The following is an 18,538-nucleotide window of genomic DNA, read 5'->3' on the forward strand; positions in this document are numbered from 1 at the left end:
TGTGATTGGTGTGCGTAACGCAGACCTCGCCGATTGCGCTGCTTGCGAGTGTGTGCTCGGTGTCCGGCGGCCGGCGAAGTGGAAGGCGGCCTACATTGAAGCTGCGCATCGCTGTGTTCTTATATGTGCCCACGCCGCCGCACCTGCAATGAAGCCGCTTGCTGTGGACGACACACTAGAATACCGTGATTGCAGTGGGCATACGCTCCAGGTTTCAGAAAGCGCCAACTCGCCAATTTCTGTGAGCAGAGCGTCTTTTTCGAGGTCGTGCACGTTCGCGTGCACAGACTGTACGTGGAGAGCAGCGATCATGGGGTGATTGTTGTGGTTGTGGCACCGAATAAAGAAGGTAGCCCGGTCCAAGACAATTTCTAGAGGCCTGTTTATCAGCCGGGTCACGTCTTCGACAGATGGTGTCGCTAGAGCCTGCAAATGTCGGAACCTGAAGCCACCTTTTGCGTGGGTGAGGTAGAGGCCATCGAAGCTGGTAGCCCAGGAAAGCGCGACGTAGACCAACTACAGTGGAGGGTGCTTATCGTATCCTAAGACTACCTGGGCGTATGTGGTCCTTTGTGGTTTATATATAGTTATGACGTTTGCTTGCGCAATGGGAAACTGTGTCCTCTTATATACTTGTTACACAGGCAAGTAAACGGCAGTTACGACCAACCACGGTTGACCACGTTGAACCACGGTTAGCGCCAAACACGGTTCGCCGATGTTACACGGCGCACAAGCGTCCTCGGTTAAAGCGGACTTGCCTTGGCGTGAGTGGCTCTGCGTCTGGCGGCAGTCCGGCGTTCAACTCGGCTGTTATTGCCGCGTCCACTTTTGCACTCCTTGAGGTGTTCTGTAGATGACGCAAATTGTTTTCCCAAAGCCTAATGAGGTCTTCTGTGGTTCGTGCAGTCCAATTCATTCTTCACGAACGCTGGCCGGCGTGCACACGTCCTCCATGGAGGCCGCCATTCTCTCGGTTAACTGCCAAACCGAGGTCGCCAAGCTCCGTTTGGCACAACCGCGGTTAGCGGCATAACCGCGGTTTCGCATACCGTGTAACACAAGCGAACCGCGGTTACGCGTAACCGCGGTTACATTAACCAAGGTTTGGGCTGTCTGTGTAACAAGGGTATTACACGATATATTTTTTGGCATATGTCGTGATTATGGTGGTTCGCAGTCCCACGGGCACTCATTTCAATTCCATTGACGGTGTGCGGTAGTAATGTGCTTCGGCTTGGCTGGGACGACAAAGGCTACCGTGGACGTTGGAAACTCAAGCCACATTTGCAAGAGGTTGCCGTGTTCATCACGCTCGATGTACCACAAGCTGTCCATGTTTTCATTAACGAGGCCGTCGTTTACATCGATGTTGGCCATGATCTTCAACGGCTTGCTGATGCTCAGGTAAACTGAAGCCGGCAGGCTAACCATGTCGCTTGCCTTAATGTTGACCATCTTGTCTAGGGCATCCCTCTGTACCTGCTCGTTCTTATAGCCAGTTGTGTTATCGCATGCGGGATGACATAACACGTTGTCCGCAGCTTCGAGGCAGCGTGCATTGTAGCGGTTGACATCCGCATTGTTGCAGTATAGGGAACCCAAGCTCAAGTTTGGGCGCGACGATCGCACGGCGAGGCTATGCGTCACCGGGGTTTGTCGCCGGATTTGGCAGCGGCGGTGGCAAGGACACGTGCGTGCATGCGCTCCTCATTCGGCCCGAGCACTGCTATTCAGCAATAGTTACATTGTGACGCATCACAGGTGCAATCCAAGAGCTATGCGCGTGCGCGGAAGCGGGGGTGGCAGTGTTGTAGCCGTGGGCATTTCCGGTTGCGATAAGAGCAGTGGCGCCGCTCGACGTTGCTTTGGAAGCCGATAGCCGTATGCCGTCAGGGCACTTAGCGGTGACTTGTTCGCGTGTCACAAAGCGGCTCTCAATCAGTCTGACTTCATCCTCGGCCAGCATAAGGCCATCGCCCAGCCTCATATTGTCACGTGGTCGTGAAGTCGACGAAGGCAGCAGTCAGCACGTCAGAGATGAAACTTTATTTGGCCGAACTTGTGGCCGGTAAAGTGAAAGTCAAACTACAGCATTACACTGATAACGGTGAACAGAGCGTCGACCGTCGATCAACTGACAAGCGGTCAAGTGTGTCGGCTTTTATACAGGGACTATCGAACTTTCCAGCGATATCGCTGGTGGCGGCGTTATCTCTCGATAAAGCTGGAACATTCGCGTGCGGCGCAAAATCTTAACAAAACGATCTACTACAATCGAGAAGGTTCTCGAACACTGCTTCGCAGACAGCCTCGAGCGTTGATAACCGTCCTTGCTGGTAAAACCCAAAAAACATCAAAATAAAATAAGAAGTGGGCGTGACAGTGTTCGAGAAGCTTCTCGAACACTGCTTCGCAGACAGCCTCGAGCGTTGATAACCGTCCTTGCTGGTCAAACCCAAAAAACATCAAAATAAAATAAGAAGTGGGTGTGGCAATATGACATGAAGACTGCATCATTCTGGCGGACCATGCGGACGAGTGGATGGCAGTCGAACGTCTTTTAGGGCTGTTGTGCATTCAGCTCCGCCATTTGCCTTGCGTTTCAATGTGTATGTTCGCCGTTATTGTGTCGATTGAGTCTGAATCACCTGTAGCACATACCCGCATAACATGCACTGTGGTATGCTGTTATGTGCCACACGGGACTGAGGGAAAGGATTTCATGACGTACGCGACAGGCACTTTGCATGTATAATGTAATGCCCAGTGAATCGTATTCGTCATGCACTGATCCCCAGCTATGCCAATTTTGGTATAAGTTATGGAGACGACCAGGAGAGCGCCCGGACGTAGATAGATAGATAGATAGATAGATAGATAGATAGATAGATAGATAGATAGATAGATAGATAGATAGATAGATAGATAGATAGATAGATAGATAGATAGATAGATAGATAGATAGATAGAAACGGCCACAGTGCCCGAGGTTCACTAAGAAATGCTTCGCATTTAAAATACAAATATAGCGAGAGTGCTTTATGCAATAGTTCTAATAGGGCCCCGAAATTCACGCACGGTGATGTCGATTCTCATCTTGAAGGGTAAGCGGGTTAGAAAAAGACACTCACTAAAAAAATATTTTTTTAAGTTTCTTTTTTACTGAAGAGCGTCGCGCGTCCCATCCACCGCGTCATCGAATAAACAAAGAGCATAACTGTTATTTTTATTATTTGAGAGTGGAACACTAGAAAGCGTGATAACAGCCTAATAATAAGTATACCTACAGTACGGACTACGAGGCACCTACACAACACTTAGTTCGCATGCACGAATCCCTTATTACCACGCGACCCAATAAAGATCCTGGGTCGCACTCAAGGAATTGTGAAAATCCCTGCCCTTCGGGGATAAACTAATATTTCATTATACGGCTGCGCCCGGAACTAATCTGAGCCCAACAATAAGCAGCTTACACGTGGTTTTCGCTGAATGGGCCTAAAGGCATGCGCCACTGCTCTCTATGGGTACATTGTTATTGAAGGTTCCTGATCTTTTGCTGACCTCTTGTGACCTTGTTCAGTGCAGGGTTGCGCTTATAGTTGAACCGGATGAAGCGTCAGATGTAGCGCAAAAAATGTAAAGTGAGCACTCAACCAACGAGAAATGGCGAAAGACTAAAGGCAGGCGGGTCATCTAGACAAGCGTGCGGTGTTTCATGTCTTATAATGTGGTTAAAGCAAATACGAATAGAAAGAAGAGAGATGGGGGGGGGGGGTAGATTGCATTCAGGGGGCACGCAAGAGAGGCCGCAGGAGTTACCAATACTCACTCGGCAGTAGCGCAGCCAGAATTTTTTTTCGAGGGGGGGAGGGGGGGCGTTCAACCATACTTTGTGTGGTCGTGCGTGCGTTTGTACGTGTGCCTGCATTTATACACATGTAAAATTGAAAAAAGTTCCGTGGATGGGAAGCTTGAACCCCCCCGGCTACGCCAATGTCACTAAAGCCACGCTTTAACACAACCCCAGCGTGTAATAGGCTTCCGTTTTTTTTCGCCAAAGAACGAGGGAACCTCGTTCTAAGTTATCTTTGAAATTGAAAGTGGTCGCGAGTCCTGGTGACTGATGTTTGTCTGTAGGGGGAAGCGCTGGGACGCAGAGTGTTTTTAGCAGGTTGCGGAAATGCGGAACGGAAAGATGGTACGGTATTACAGTAGCGCTCCTTGTTCCTCGCTCGTTATGCTTAAGTCGCTCCCTGTTCCAGTGAAAGTGCGTCCCCCGAACAACAGGTTCCTCGTTAACAATGCGTAGGCTGGCAGGCAACACTGAGGCGTGACAACCCCACAGTGATTTTGAAAAAAAGCTTTCGTGGTGTTGGGGTGCTCTCACTGGAATTATCAGCGGCTAAAGCACAACGAGCGAGAAAGGAGGAGCGGTACAATAATACCGTACCGTATTTCCGTGGCTTGCTAAAAGACTCTAATCTTATGCGCCTTACGTATCCGACATGGGCTCATGCGCAGGACACGCACACGCTGGACATGACGCGTTTCCAGGGGGCGCTGGCCAACGTGTCGGCACTGCGGCTCGTTGACCTGGACAAGGAGGAGACGAGGAAGCTGCTTCACGACTGGACCAACTCGGAGCTGCGCTTCGGACGCCATGCGGTGGAAATGACTGCGCTTAGGGTAAGCGCATCATACTTCTCCGCGTGTTACTGGGGCCATCAATTCAATTCAAATTATTCAGACATACGTGCCGAGTTGAACGCAGTTAGAAGGCTGCAACAACAGTTGCAGCCTTGAAGAAGACAAGTCCACTTGTCGAAACAATTGTAGCCTTGAGGAAGACAAGTCCACTTGTCGAAACAGTTGTAGCCTTGAAGAAGACAATTCCGCTTGTCGAAACGTCGTCTTCAGCGACAGCGCGTGTCGTCGAATTTTTCATCCCTTCTGACACCATGCTACTTTGAACGAAATTTCGATGTCATCACTTTTCTTATGCCAGTCTACGCGATGGACGTTTCGGTCCAGGTAGCATGATGTAGAAAAGTAGAGTACCCAGGCGTGCTGTCTACATACGTTCTGTAATTATCTCTCTATTTCATTCATCAGTGCGCTTAGCAGCCGCGCTTATCTGCCGTCCTTGCTCGCCGCTGGTGCTTCCTTGGGCTCTCGTTCGTCGGTGGCATGCGGCGTTGGCTCAGCAAGCCGGTTGCCCGCTCAGGCAGCACGCTTCTTCCTCGCTCGGGCGTTCAAGTGGACATTAATGCTTTTGCATTCAAGACTGATAATAAAGGCTCAGGTGTCGCCGGATTCCTTTACTCATGACCTGACTTGCTGGAAGCGAATAGTATAACTGCAGCCATATCGATGAAGATATTATACTTCGATTTGCAATGTTTTTCATTCTATGCGCCAAGAAACAAAGAATAAGGGGCCAGAAACACTGCAGAAAGAAAGAGGTGTTGAACGGAAATTAGGTGTGGCTGGGAACCGTTGCTTAATACTTTGCTACGGGCATCAACGGAAACGCTGAAAATAAAACGCTTTTTCTCACACTGGTGGACAAAAATATGCAAAGCACTAGTGGACACGTCACTTTGGGAATTAACGACTGGAATTTGGTACTCTCCGTTCCAGTCATATTGTTCAATGGGCATTGTTCATTCGCTAACTGACTAGCTGAAGTTGGTAATTTGCAAGTGCGTCGCAAAGAATATGAAGTGATGCTGCTTCAAAATGTTGATTACTTCATTATGCATTTAAAATTGTTCCGCAAGTGATTTGAGTGAACTGTTTGATAACTTGAATATTGTTCTTTCTGTGCCTTTTATGTCTTTTAGATATGGCAACTGTACTGCACAAGAGAATATTCGACTACGCTGGGGATTTTAGGTAAAAGTTGCAGTAAAAAAAAATGTACAAATACATAAAAGCGTTCGGTTTCCGGTGTACTAGCAGCTTTGTGCCATGTCAGCGCAGCTTCTCTAAACCACACATTAAAATGACAACTTGCAAGCCTTTAGATGTGTCACAAATGTAACATCTGGCTCTTGCATCGATGAACTATAAATGAAAGACTCCAAGATTGCTATATATCGTGTGTTTCTTTTTAACTTGGTATCAGTGATGTCCCTTATATATTTCTTGATGAAAATACGGGTATTTATTGAGGTATTACAATACGCGCGCCGACACACATACAATCATTTGATATGATGTATTAGTACTTTCTCCTGTTCATCTGACCTATTCGGAACATTAGGTTGATATCAACACAGCTTGCTTAGTAGCATCACTGACCTCACTTTTCGTTGCACCTTCCGTTCGCAGACAGAGCTGGCTCTGCTGTTCGACGCGGTGTCCCTATTTGCCCGAGCACTCCACGACATGGAACACGTGGAGAACTTCGAATTAAAGTCATTCTCCTGCGAGGCGCCTTCCAATTGGACCAACGGGGAGGCTCTGCTACAGCGTATAAAAACGGTGCGACACGTTCTAACTCATCTTTCTATTCATCTACTGTATTAAAAAAAGAACTGCTGTACATACGAAGCCATACGAAACACCGTTTGGGTCAGCGACAAATTTTGGCGGCCGATGACAAGGCTTATTGTACCGATCGCTACTGATTGAAGTGCTTTCCTACTTATTGAAGCGTTTTAATCTAAATTTCTGTCTAAGTGAACGCACGAAGACAAAAAAAAATCTAAGAACCATCGTCGAACCGGAGACACGCGCGAATTTGATTTTGCTGCTGCAATCGAAAAATTCCTTGTCATAAGAATGAGTGGGATGTGGTATCAACTATTGTGCAGAAAGACATTCATTTCTTGTTCCTGGCGGTTTGCAGAGACCGTCTAACTTTTTCTGCGCAAATTCAATCTCCGTGAATGCACCGGCTCTCTATGAGAATGAATGACAAAACCGTCCTTTACTCATTCTTCAACAAACTGCACTGTGGAAGTCAAACAGTTGCATACGGTAGCATATTAAACCTTTCTTCTGAATATACTCAAATTAATATAGACGTCATGTTTCTTCTTGACCGTACAAGACAGAAATCTTCCAGAAAACAGGATGGAGAACTTAATTCTACCTCCCGAAGCAACTGGAATATAGAGATTTTACTTGTGTACAATGGTCTCTAAAATGTTGACGCTTCCTGCACACGCTTCTTTTTTGCCTTTCTGGAGTCACATCAAGAAAGAAGACTCTTTCGGATTTGTCTTCACAGTAGTATGATATCAAAAAGAAATTATGAGAAATTAAAGGGGTACTGACACAAAAATTTTGGCCTCGCGTTTTTTTAGGGGCGAAGCTCCTTAAGGCGGCACCCGTTCGTCCCTCGTAGTCGTAGTCGTAGTAGTCGTAGTGCTTTGACCTCCAAGGTGGTGCCGGTGGGACATTTTTCCTGTGCGTTGTTGAACAATAAAAAATTCGCAGCGTGCGCGTTAACTAAAAGCCGAATTCTTCTGTCTCTCATTCCCCATTAGCAGCCATTGGCATGTTCCAGTAGGAAACGTTAGTAGAAGTAGAAGTCTAAGTGTTAGGTAAAAGCCGACTTCTTCTGTCTCTCATTCCCATTAGCAGCCATTGTTTACCTCCAAGGTAGTGCCTGGTGAGATTTCTCCAGTGCGTGATTAAACAATAAAAATTTTGTTCAAAACGCCGTTGATTGATGAAATAAACCAACGAAAGACGCCAAATGTTTTGTAAAAGCAAAACGAAAGAACGCCAGATGTTTCTAAAGCAAAACGAAAGGACGCCAGCTGCTTAACGAAAGACGCCAGATGTTTTCTAAAGCAATGGTTTTCTAAACAATGAAAATTCACAGCGTACATGTAAAATTAAAGTGAGCTGCAAGTCGTCATAACTCATCGAACCTTTAGTATAAATGCGCCCGATCTCACGTCGGTGATGATGTACTGGGCAGAATTCACGGAAGATTCACGGTTTACCGATGAACCTCCGCAGCTTCGCCCACTCATCATCATTCACTCCGTGGATATGCTGTGATTTTTTTTTTTGCTGCAATGTGTTGCTGGGGGCCCGTTAGTCATAACACGGCACGTCGTTTGCTGCAGCGCCCGACAGATAATTAATTACGGGCTCCTCATTACCGACCAGTGTCAGTTTCGGTTTCAAAAACGACAAGCCTCCGGGCGCAACTATCACCACCTAGCGGGTGCAGCGCTTGAACACGTCAGCGCACAGAACTGTGACGCACGTCCGCGCGGTTCGCGAGGAGCCGCCCAGAAGTAGGCTGCTGGAGCGAACGCGGTAAAAAAATGGCGGCTATGTCGTCGTCATAACGTGTTGCAGCGTGGTCACGTGAGGGAAGTAGGGGGTCACCAAGGGTCACCTTTGAGAGTGTCAATAGCCCGCGGGTGTCGATGGCTCACACAAACTTCAAAATTCATTTAAAATACCTTCCAAGCTATATTCACTGTTGATATTTTGCAAATGATATACGCACGTTCACGGGAATCAATCCCGCAGGCTATCTCGGCCGCAAAATTTTGTGTCGGGTTAAAAAACCTCTGCACAATGACGACGTCAAGCAGCGTTTTAATCGTCGACCATCATCGACCATCAATACAGCAATTTGGTAAGATGAAAGTGGCAGCATTGCTTATAAAACAATTATTGCCGGCACTGTCCAACTTGAATTCCACAGACACGACCGGATAGTTGTTCAGAAGATTAGCCTTGCACCACAGAGCTGCTAAAAACAATTCTCATTTCAGCGTTCATAGCACATCAACGTTCAATCTGAGAAACTTTTCTACTGGGCAGCGCTGGCTTGCGAGCCATCAGAGTCAAACTGTGTTTTAAATATTTCACTTCTCGACCCACAATAGAAACTGCCACTCGGTCTACAGGCGAGGACACGGCGTCACTTGAGGTTTCTTGCGCTAGTAAACGGAACGGCTCTCACGGGCTTGACTAAATAAGGGCGATATCCTCGGCGCCGCGCAATCGATCCATTGAGCCTGAAATCCTAGGCTTATATGGGAATGAAAGGACGACGGACAGCTGTTCCATCTTCATCAAGAGCGCCGCTACTCTCCCCCGGGAAGAGGCTGCCGTAGAGTGGGAAAGCACTTCCGCTTTCCTCGCACACGTGCCTTTGCTGCTGTCCACACGGGACCTCTGCAGCCCGTATTGACATTGCCGACTTGGACAAAGCGAGTCTGTGACATCGGTAGAGATGCTTTCGTGCTTCCTGCACGTGGGCATTCTCTTCGTCTAGGATTTTTTGCCGATTTCTTTTTTATTTGGCACGCTTTATCGTGTCATTAATGAACCTTCCTCGGGGCAGGCGCTGGACACATTCATTTGTGCCCAGACCCGTCCGAGCAGGCGTTATTATACCCCGGCGCACTGGAATACGTTCCGGAGCAGCGCGAGTTTCACAGTCAGTTGCCTATAACCTACAGCCTTGGCGTTGCTGATGACGATATCTGGTGCTCGAAAAAAGACAAAAAAACATGGTTGATCCCTCCGTCATAGGAATCGGAATAACACGAAAATGAAGCGTGCCCTTACAGAAGTAACTGAATGTTTACTGTACATTGATATAAGAGAGTTTGCACAATGTATATTGAGGTCTGGCAGCTATAGCACCGTTTAACGTGGATGTGCCCACATTGATGATTGGTGGTACGTCTCCATCCCGACGACTAACGTCCCTGCTAAATGAATAAACAAACCATTGTGGTAGCTATAGTAGTTAGCGGTGAAAGCGTAATCAGAGAACTAGGTGTGACAGCCAGAAGAGCGTCGCATATTGGACGCAGAACTTGGTCGCCATCCCGCGGCATGTTTGATTGAACACCACGGCCGGACAAGAGGGAAACGGGAAGCGCGTCGTGCCGCCCCGGTAGCGCGGCCGCGATTTTTCTAGGGGCGAGCGCGTGAGCGCGGAACGCGGTGTAACAGCCAGGCAGGCGCGCGTCGCAGAGCTATGAGCAAGGCCGACGCTTTTACGATGCTTGGGCTAAGATCGCCACCTCGCGGTGTGTTAAGGCATTGACAAAATTGAACTTCAATTGAAAACGCGCCGAATGGGAGGGACATGTAACGCGTTGCAGGTGCTAATCGCGGAGGCCACAGTAATGACGAATTTATTTTACTGCTCCCAGAGGGCAACACCACCCCGCCGACCGGGAAAGCCTCTAGAGTCTGTGACCGTGGCGCAGTGGATAGCGAGCCCGGCATCTGCTGTTGCTGACCGTGCGGTCGTGGGTGCGATGCCCGTTGACGGAACTCTTTTTCTTTGCCATCTGATCGTGTATATTTTTTCTACGTCATTTCCGTGACGGAAATACGTCACTGAAGCCTTGGTGGACCCCGGCATAAAACACTTTCGTGTTAAAAAAGATCGCTGTATATTGCTAGCGACTGTCGGCGACAAGAAAATATTGACCATCTGTTATCATATTTGTGGAGGTTTCGTTTTTCTAAAACAGCCAATTGCACTTTACCTGAAACTGAGAAAAACGCAGTTTTTTGCTGTTGACAAAATGGTCGGACCTGCCATAGGAATATATTTGCCAGTGTGCTCATGTCACCAAAATGCTTCAAATCTACATTGCGGCTAAAATCTGGATAGCCCGCTATCGTCGGTATTCAGGAGTAAAATTTGGATTTGGCTTTCACAGATTGGAACATTTAATTTGGGTTTGAATTAGCTCGTAAAACAAGTCTAAATCACAGCGAATTAACGATATAGCAATATTTTGCGGCGAAATTAACACCATCCTTGTGCTTTCGTCGGTGCCGTCTTTTGTTGCGTTGGCGTAATGGCGATTACTAGGCTTGTAGTGCGAGCGGTCCTTCCAGGCAAAACCCACCAATCTGTATTGTCGGCAGCGTTTTCTTGTTCTTGGCATCTATTGAAGGTATCCACAAAATGCTTCAGCTCTTTTTCTTCATCTTAGCCCTTTTTATGCCGCGCTGTTTTGGATCGCTTCATCTTCTTCAAGGAATAGATCGGTGTCCAATATTATCATTTCAGCTGTCATCTATTTAAAACATACCGTCTTGGAGCGAAAGAATGACGTCATACTGTGGCGCAAAACTCGAAAAGAAAAACTAAGAGCTAGAAAGAAGTAGGATAGTCCGCCTCTTACTTTTTAAATTCGAGTTTTCCCCTACAACATCATGTCCTTCAGTAAGTGCCAACTGAACTCGCCTGATAAAAAATTACACCATTTCCCGCTAAAGGGGACCATGAGGCGATGCGAAGCCGGCGCACTTGCACGATCGCGTTCCGTTGGCGTTCTTTGGGCATGCTACCCACCTCGCGTCGTGGAACGCGAAGAGGAACGCTACGCGCCTCTTGTCTTCCTTCTAGCCTGGCCGTTAATTCTCACAGGGCGAGCGGGGAACGCGGTCGGCAGGCGTGCGAGAGGGGGGCAGTGTAGGAGAGGAGAGAGAGGGGGAGGTGACGCGCATGCGCTGGTACTCATCGCGGCGTTGCGCAGGAGAGAATTTCGGCATGTCTAGCCCGCGTTTCAGAGGAAGAGTGGAAAGGGTGAGGGGAGAGGGGAAGTGGAGAGGGGGATGGAGGGGGAGTGGAGAGGGTATGAGCATGCGCAGTAAGGGTGGTCACGCCGCACACCACCACCACCACACCACCGGATTGAACTCCGCCATAAGATACTTCGCATCTAAAACTGATTGTGGAACGAAAGCACGATAGCATAGCAACTAGGACACAAATGAAACATATTGGATGCAGTCACGTTGGTTGTTTTTATCACGACTGTTCATGCAGCGCCGGTCCCTTGGATCTGGCTCAGTTTGATTGAAACATGTGCGGGGTTTGGCTCACTTTTGATTCGAAACTACTATTTTGAGCGCACGTCACAATCAGGAATTGTCCCATTTTGATTACAATTGTTTCGAAAATGAATGATACTTAGGCGCGCTTTACGCTCCCGTGAAACTTCGCTCAGTTTCTATTTCTGGATTTGGCTCATTGAGAAGAAAAGAACGCCAAATTTAGGCTGTCCGCATTTTGTTTCGTCGCGTAATATTATTATGACTATAATCGTCATCATACTCATATCTATGTCCGTTGCAGTGACGAAAACGTTTAGGCCACGCAAGCTCCGCGCGCGGGGTGCGATGAGGTGATATCAAACTTCTGGTTCTTCCGGAACATAACGGTAACGGCGTTGTCGGCGGGTAACAAACTGTACGTTATGCATCAACAACTGATAATAGTTGTTGATCTTTTAAGTCCGAGAGCCACGACATCATTATGAGGGACGCCGTAGTGGAGGGCTCCGAAAATTTCGACCACCGGGGGTTCTTTATGTGCGCCTAAATCTAAGTACACGGGCCTCAAGCATTTCGCCTCCATTGAAAATGCGGCCTCCGCGGCCGGGATTCGTCCCCGCTACCTTCTGGCCAGCAGTCGATTACCATAACCGCTAGACCACCATGGCGGGTATGTCTCAATTACTGGAAACAGAAAAGGGAGAAACATTTCAATATAATAACGGTGTTATTTAGGAGAATTGACTGTTGGGCGAGCTGGTAATTCATGAAGAAAGTGATGATCTGCAAAAAAAACAGCATTTCACGAGACCACACGGCCACAGCTCGCGTGAACATCTGTTGTCCTGCGGCCTTCTCCGTCTCGTTTCACTGTATTTTCGGACTCGTTTTCTTCCTTTATAGTGATCTCATCGCTTATTCACCTTACGAAGGGAATGTGTAGTGCCTTGGCAATCATCAGTGTATGCACGGGTGACCGAACCAATTTCTACGAAACGATTATGATTGAATGGGCAAACATGAATGCCATATTAGTTTTCATCGTACCGGTAACATATTGTCACGTGGTCATGGGGTTGAAGAAGACAGCAGTCGGCGTGTTCGAGACGAAAGTGTTTATTCGGGCGAACTTGTGCCCACGAAATGAAAAGTTAAAGTACAAGCAATGCACGCTGTACACTGGCAGCGGCAAGCACCATCGTCTGTCGTCAGTAATCTGATTAGCAGTAAAGCGCGTCGGTATTTTATACCTGTGGCGTCCAAGGTTCCAGCGTTATCGTTGGTGGCCGTGATCGTTCCAGAACAAAGACTACTGCTCACTGCGCGCCAAAGCTTATCAGAAGATTGCCAATAATCTGGAAAGTTCGCAGATACCCCGGCGCCGTTTGCGCAAGGCAATGGTTATACGTGTAACGGATCCATAAAAAAAAAATTTGGGACCGCTACGCACTACTGGTACGAAGACTAAGGAAACCGCGGCCCTGGTGGCCTTCCTGTTCTCCTTTTCTTACTACTCATATGCACTTCCCTTTCTCACCCTTAATATACTGTACTATACAAGACTATGGTATGCTTTACTCTCTCTCATCCTCCTTCCCTCACATCACTTTGCTTTACACTTTGCTTTACACCACCCTTAGCTCTACATACAATACATGGCTGTGGTATGCTACACCTTATCCCTTCCTCCTTACGCTCCTCCTCATCATCAATTCCCTTTCCCCCCCTTGCTATATAATACGATGCATGGTTATGCTATGCATTACCATGTCCCCTCCCCCTCACATCACTCCTCCTTAACCTCACTTCCCTTTCCCACCCCCTCGCTCTACTGTACTATCCAAGGCTATGCTATGTGTTACCACTTCCCCCTCCTTCTTTCCCTCATCCTCACCCTCCCATCACTCTTCCTTACCGTCACTTCTCTTTCCTACCCCGTGCTATACAATAAAATGCATGGCTGTGCTTTGCTTTACCATCTCCGCTGCTCCTTTCCTTTCTCCTCACCTTCACATCACTCTTCCTCACTCTCGCTTCTCTTCCCCACTCCCTTGCTATACTATACTATACAAGGCTATGCTATGCTTTACCATCTCCCGTACTCCCGTACTCTTTTCCTTCCTCCTCACTATTAAATGTGAAGCATTTCATAGCGAACTTCTGCGACTTCGTGCTATCTATCTATCTATCTATCTATCTATCTATCTATCTATCTATCTATCTATCTATCTATCTATCTATCTATCTATCTATCTATCTATCTATCTATCTATCTATCTATCTATCTATCTATCTATCTATCTATCTATCTACGGCTTTGTGCTCTCCGTGCAGATGTTTCTGGAGCACCGTGCCCATCGCTCGTCGGCCTACAAGGCAGTTAAAGCACTTTTGTGCTTTTTAAGGACTACGGGCCTGTGTGAACGCTTGTGAGCGCTTGTGACTATTTTTACAGTGCCACCGCCACACACGTGTCAGTGCATTTATTGATCATTTTTCGTTTTTTTTCGCTCCCCCTCTCTCTGTCTCTCACATCTTTCCACTCCCCTTCCCTTTGCCCCGGCGTAGGGTAGTCATCCGGACTGCTGTCTGGTTAACCTCCCTGCCTTCTCCCTTTCGTATTCCCTTCCTCCTTCCTGGCCATTTCATTAATGGATGTGTACCAAAACTGGTATGGCATAACATGACTGTCTGAGAAGTCGAGGCTTTGAGGGAAACCTGTCACAGTCTTTACATGGGATCCGATAAACTACGCCAGGAAACTTTTCTTTTTGAAGCTTGTCTTTGACATTCACCAGCCGATGACGCAATTTCTGTGTAGGAACATGGGCTACTTGGACGTCGTAATGGCGTAGAACGCGGGCGAGACCCTCGCTCACACCAGGCACGTACGGTATAGCGGCGCGTTTTTTTGGCAACACACGGTCAGGTCTTGGCGGCTGAGACAGCTGGCGTTCCACCGAGTTCAGCATAGATTTAGGGTAGCCACATGCCGAGAGATCTCGGTGCACTTGCTGTAGGTCAGCAGCCCTGCTACTCGGCGTTGTGCAGATGCGGTTGGTTCTGGCGACAAGTGAGGCCACCACCGATCTCTTTTGGTTTGTGGGGTGCACCGAGTCATAATGCAGGTACATGCCGGTGTGCGTGCTCTTTCTGTACACAGAAAACATCAGACGGCGCTGGTCACGTTTCACAAGGACGTCCAGGAAGGGTAGTTCGCCTTCTCTTTCTACCTCGGCCGTGAACTGAATAGAGGCTTCAATGCTATTTAAGTGGGACAAGAATGAGGGAATTTTTTCTCGCTGAATTATGCAAAATACGTCGTCTATGTAACGAAGGAACACCTTGGGCGGCGTGTTGAAAGAGGCGAGTGCACGACTTTCAAGCCACTCTATCGTTAAATTTGAAGCTGTAACCGACATAGATGCCCCCATCGGTGTACCGTGCACTTGCTTGTAGAAGGCGCCTTCGAACACGAAGTAAGTGTTCTCCAGGCAAAACAGAAGGAGCCTTTTCAAGTCGGGGACGTCAATGGGCGTCCTTTCGGGCAGTGTAGGGTCATCTTCTAGGGCGGCGGCACATGTTTCCGTGGCGAGTCGAATAGGAACGCTTGTGAAAAGTGACACGACGTCGAACGAGACGAGGGCGTCCTGATCATCGGGAGCATAATGACGAACCTTGTCAATGAAGTCTTCGGAATGGCGAGCGTGAGTGGCACTTCTGCCAACAAAGGGGGAGAGAACCTTATGAAGGTAAGTGGAAAGCTTCTGAAGAGGAGAGTGAGTAAAGTCGACAATAGGTCGCATCGGGACGTTCGCCTTGTGGATTTTTGGCAGGCCATAGAGCACTGGCGAAGAACCATTTGTGCACAGAAGGGAGAAGTACAGCCCCTTGTGCTTAGGATCAATAACGTGAAAAACGTCAGAAAGAAGCCTTTGCAGCTCGCGTTGTACCTTGGCCGTGGGGTCCATTTTATTTCATGTTCGGTGTCCTGCTTTTACTCTTTCATGACTGTCTAACGAACATAAATGACAGGTCATAACATGAAAATCATGACATGCATGTCATGAACGGCACGATATGCATGCCACGGTGTTCATACTCGTGCGGCCGTTTCGTAAACATATACACCAAATTGGTATGGCGTCACAAGAGTGTATGACGAGCGTAAGTGGCAAGTCCTATCGTGAAAATCATGACATGCATGTCATGTACAGCACGATTTGCATGACATAGTCTCGGGGCGCTCACGGCCGTTTAATTAGATGGTACGAGACATTTCTGTATGACGAACATAAACGACAGGTTGTAACATGAAAATTACGATATCCATGTCCTGCATGCCATGACATACATGCGCCGCTCATGGTGCGCTTGAGGCCGTTTCGCTATCTTGACACGTGCCAAATTTGGTATTACATGAAGTGAGTGCACGAAGAACATAAATCACACGTAGTAAGATGGAAATCATGACATGCATGTCATGTACAGCATGATTTACATGCCACGCTCATGGTGCGCTCGCGGCCGTTTCGCTAGCTTGATATACATCAAAATTGTTATTTCGTGACGTCACTGTAGGGCGAGCATAAATGACAGGTGTAGCATGCAAATCATGACATCCATGTCATGTAGGGCATGATTTACATGTCATGCTCATGTGCACTCGCGGCCGTTGCGCTAGCATGACATACAACCACATTGGTATTGCGCGACGCGACTGTATGGCGAACATAAATGACAGGTGATAACTTGAACATTATGACATGCATGCCTTGTAGGGCACGATTTACATGCCATGCTCATAGTGCGCTCGCGGCCGTTTCGCTAGCTAAGTATACACCAAAATTGGTATTTCGTGACGCGACTGTATGAAGAACATAAATGACAGTTGTTAACATGAAAATTATGACATGCATGTCGTGAAGGGCTCGATTTACACGACACTGTCTTGGTGCGCTTCCGGCCGTTTTATTAACTGGATATACACCTAAATTGGTATGGCATGACATGAGTGCGTGACAAACATAAATGGCAGATGATGCATTGTATTACATGAATATACGTTTCATTATATAAAATATTGTACATGCATGCATGCATGACAAACATGACATGAATGACTGCATTTTCCTCAAAGAGAAACAAGGCGATATAATGCAACTCTCTGCTGGCTGCTTCGCATTACATGGATTCCCACAGTGCGTGGGATCTGCAGGATATGTGCACAACCGCACTTTCAGCCACACATTTCCTACGAGCTAGAAAGTACTACATCTTGTATGTCAGTGCCCTTGTGTGTGCTCTTCTCGCTTCGTCCTCGTCAGTACGCGCTGTTATCCTCTTAGTAAGATCCAGAACCCTGTAACCCTTCATCAAGTCTCTTTATAGGTAGGCATTAAAAATTAAGGCAGCTTGGCACTAGGGGTTCCAAGCCTGAAGGAAGTACGGAGCTGGGAAGCCTTCTTTGTTTCTCTTTGGTTTTCTCTTTCTTTCTTTCCACCTCTCTTTCTTTCTTTTTCTCTTTTCCAGGTTTTTCTGTGTGTTATTTCTATTTAATTTTATTTTTATTTCTATTTATTTTTATTTTTATTCCTATTTTTCCCCTTCTTTCTCACTCTTTCTATTTCTCGCTTGCTTCCTCTATTTTTCTATTTTATACGTGGTTTTGCCTGCGTTACGCCAATTAAGCGACAACAGCGTACGGCATCGTACGACATCTGGGCCCCTAGGTACTCCGCACTTAATATCTACATCAAGGCGCTCGAAGAACAAGAGGATGAAGACTTTTCCTTGGCGCGAGCACGCGCTCTAGACATGCTACATATGACTGCGCTATACGCGGTTCTGCCTGCGTTACGCTAAGCGAATATAGCATATGACAGCATACGAAAACCCGGGCCTTTAAAGTGTTCCGTAAAATCAGTTTCACCGCAAGGTCGAAGCCATAAATTCGATAGCAACAAATTTTAATGTTATACGAAGTAAGGCGGGCAACTAACTCTTTTAGATCCAGGCTCGCGTAACCCTAAAAACGCTAGTGCAAGAGAATATGGGTGCTCCAGGTAGATGCGGATTTCGCAGTGTGTTCGCGTTGAGAGCGCAGCACGTTGAAGGGTATACGAGCCGTGTGCTGATGCCTGCCGAGACAGCGCGCGCGCGAGCGATCGCGACCGCGCCCTTAGAACCAAAGTTCACAGTTGCTGCTGCAACAACCCGCACCCTGCGTCTTATCGTGCGCGTTCAAAGCGGGTGGGGCGTTTCCTCTCAGCATTCGACGGCAGGCCTTATACGTGGGGGGTATGTTATCGCACGCGCCATCCGAGCGACGGAGGTCGGCCGGTTCGTTTGATCTCTGCTTCAGCCGCGTCCGTCGCCCTCCGCTCGCGTGCTTTTACCCTCGGGTACAACATACGATGTGGGGGGGGGGACGTTATTTATTTGGGCTTTATAAGGGACATGACGCGACGCCGACGGCAAAAATTCGTCGAGAGTGTCCATATAATTGCTATCGCAATAAAATATAAAAGGAAGCGCGCGAGGCCATATTCGGCAGAACACGCTTCAGTAAAAACGCCTTGACTGAAATGAATATATGAGCCTCATTGACTGCAGGTTTACATGTGTGTCAGTGACACGTGATATAATGGTGGGTTAGTTTACCGGCTAATCGCAGAAATTTCACAACTACGCAAGCGGCAGTTTGTACTAGGTGCAGGAAATTCGCAGTTTGGGAAAC

The 18,538-nt window shown here is 47.6% G+C and overlaps 1 protein-coding gene across 3 annotated transcripts in view; it reads left to right on the plus strand.

Annotated features, from left to right (window-relative positions):
• LOC119395948 (glutamate receptor ionotropic, kainate 2) overlaps positions 1-18,538 on the plus strand; it is a 410,534-nt gene that overhangs the window by 217,623 nt on the left and 174,373 nt on the right. For all 3 annotated transcript variants that reach the window (XM_049416822.1, XM_049416823.1, XM_037662976.2), the window contains exons 6-7: positions 4,528-4,692; positions 6,340-6,492. In XM_049416822.1, the coding sequence (XP_049272779.1) occupies positions 4,528-4,692; positions 6,340-6,492 (318 nt within the window). The remainder of the gene's footprint in view (positions 1-4,527; positions 4,693-6,339; positions 6,493-18,538) is intronic.

The sequence above is a fragment of the Rhipicephalus sanguineus genome, chromosome 6 (assembly GCF_013339695.2).
Source record: "Rhipicephalus sanguineus isolate Rsan-2018 chromosome 6, BIME_Rsan_1.4, whole genome shotgun sequence".
Lineage (NCBI taxonomy): Eukaryota > Metazoa > Arthropoda > Arachnida > Ixodida > Ixodidae > Rhipicephalus > Rhipicephalus sanguineus.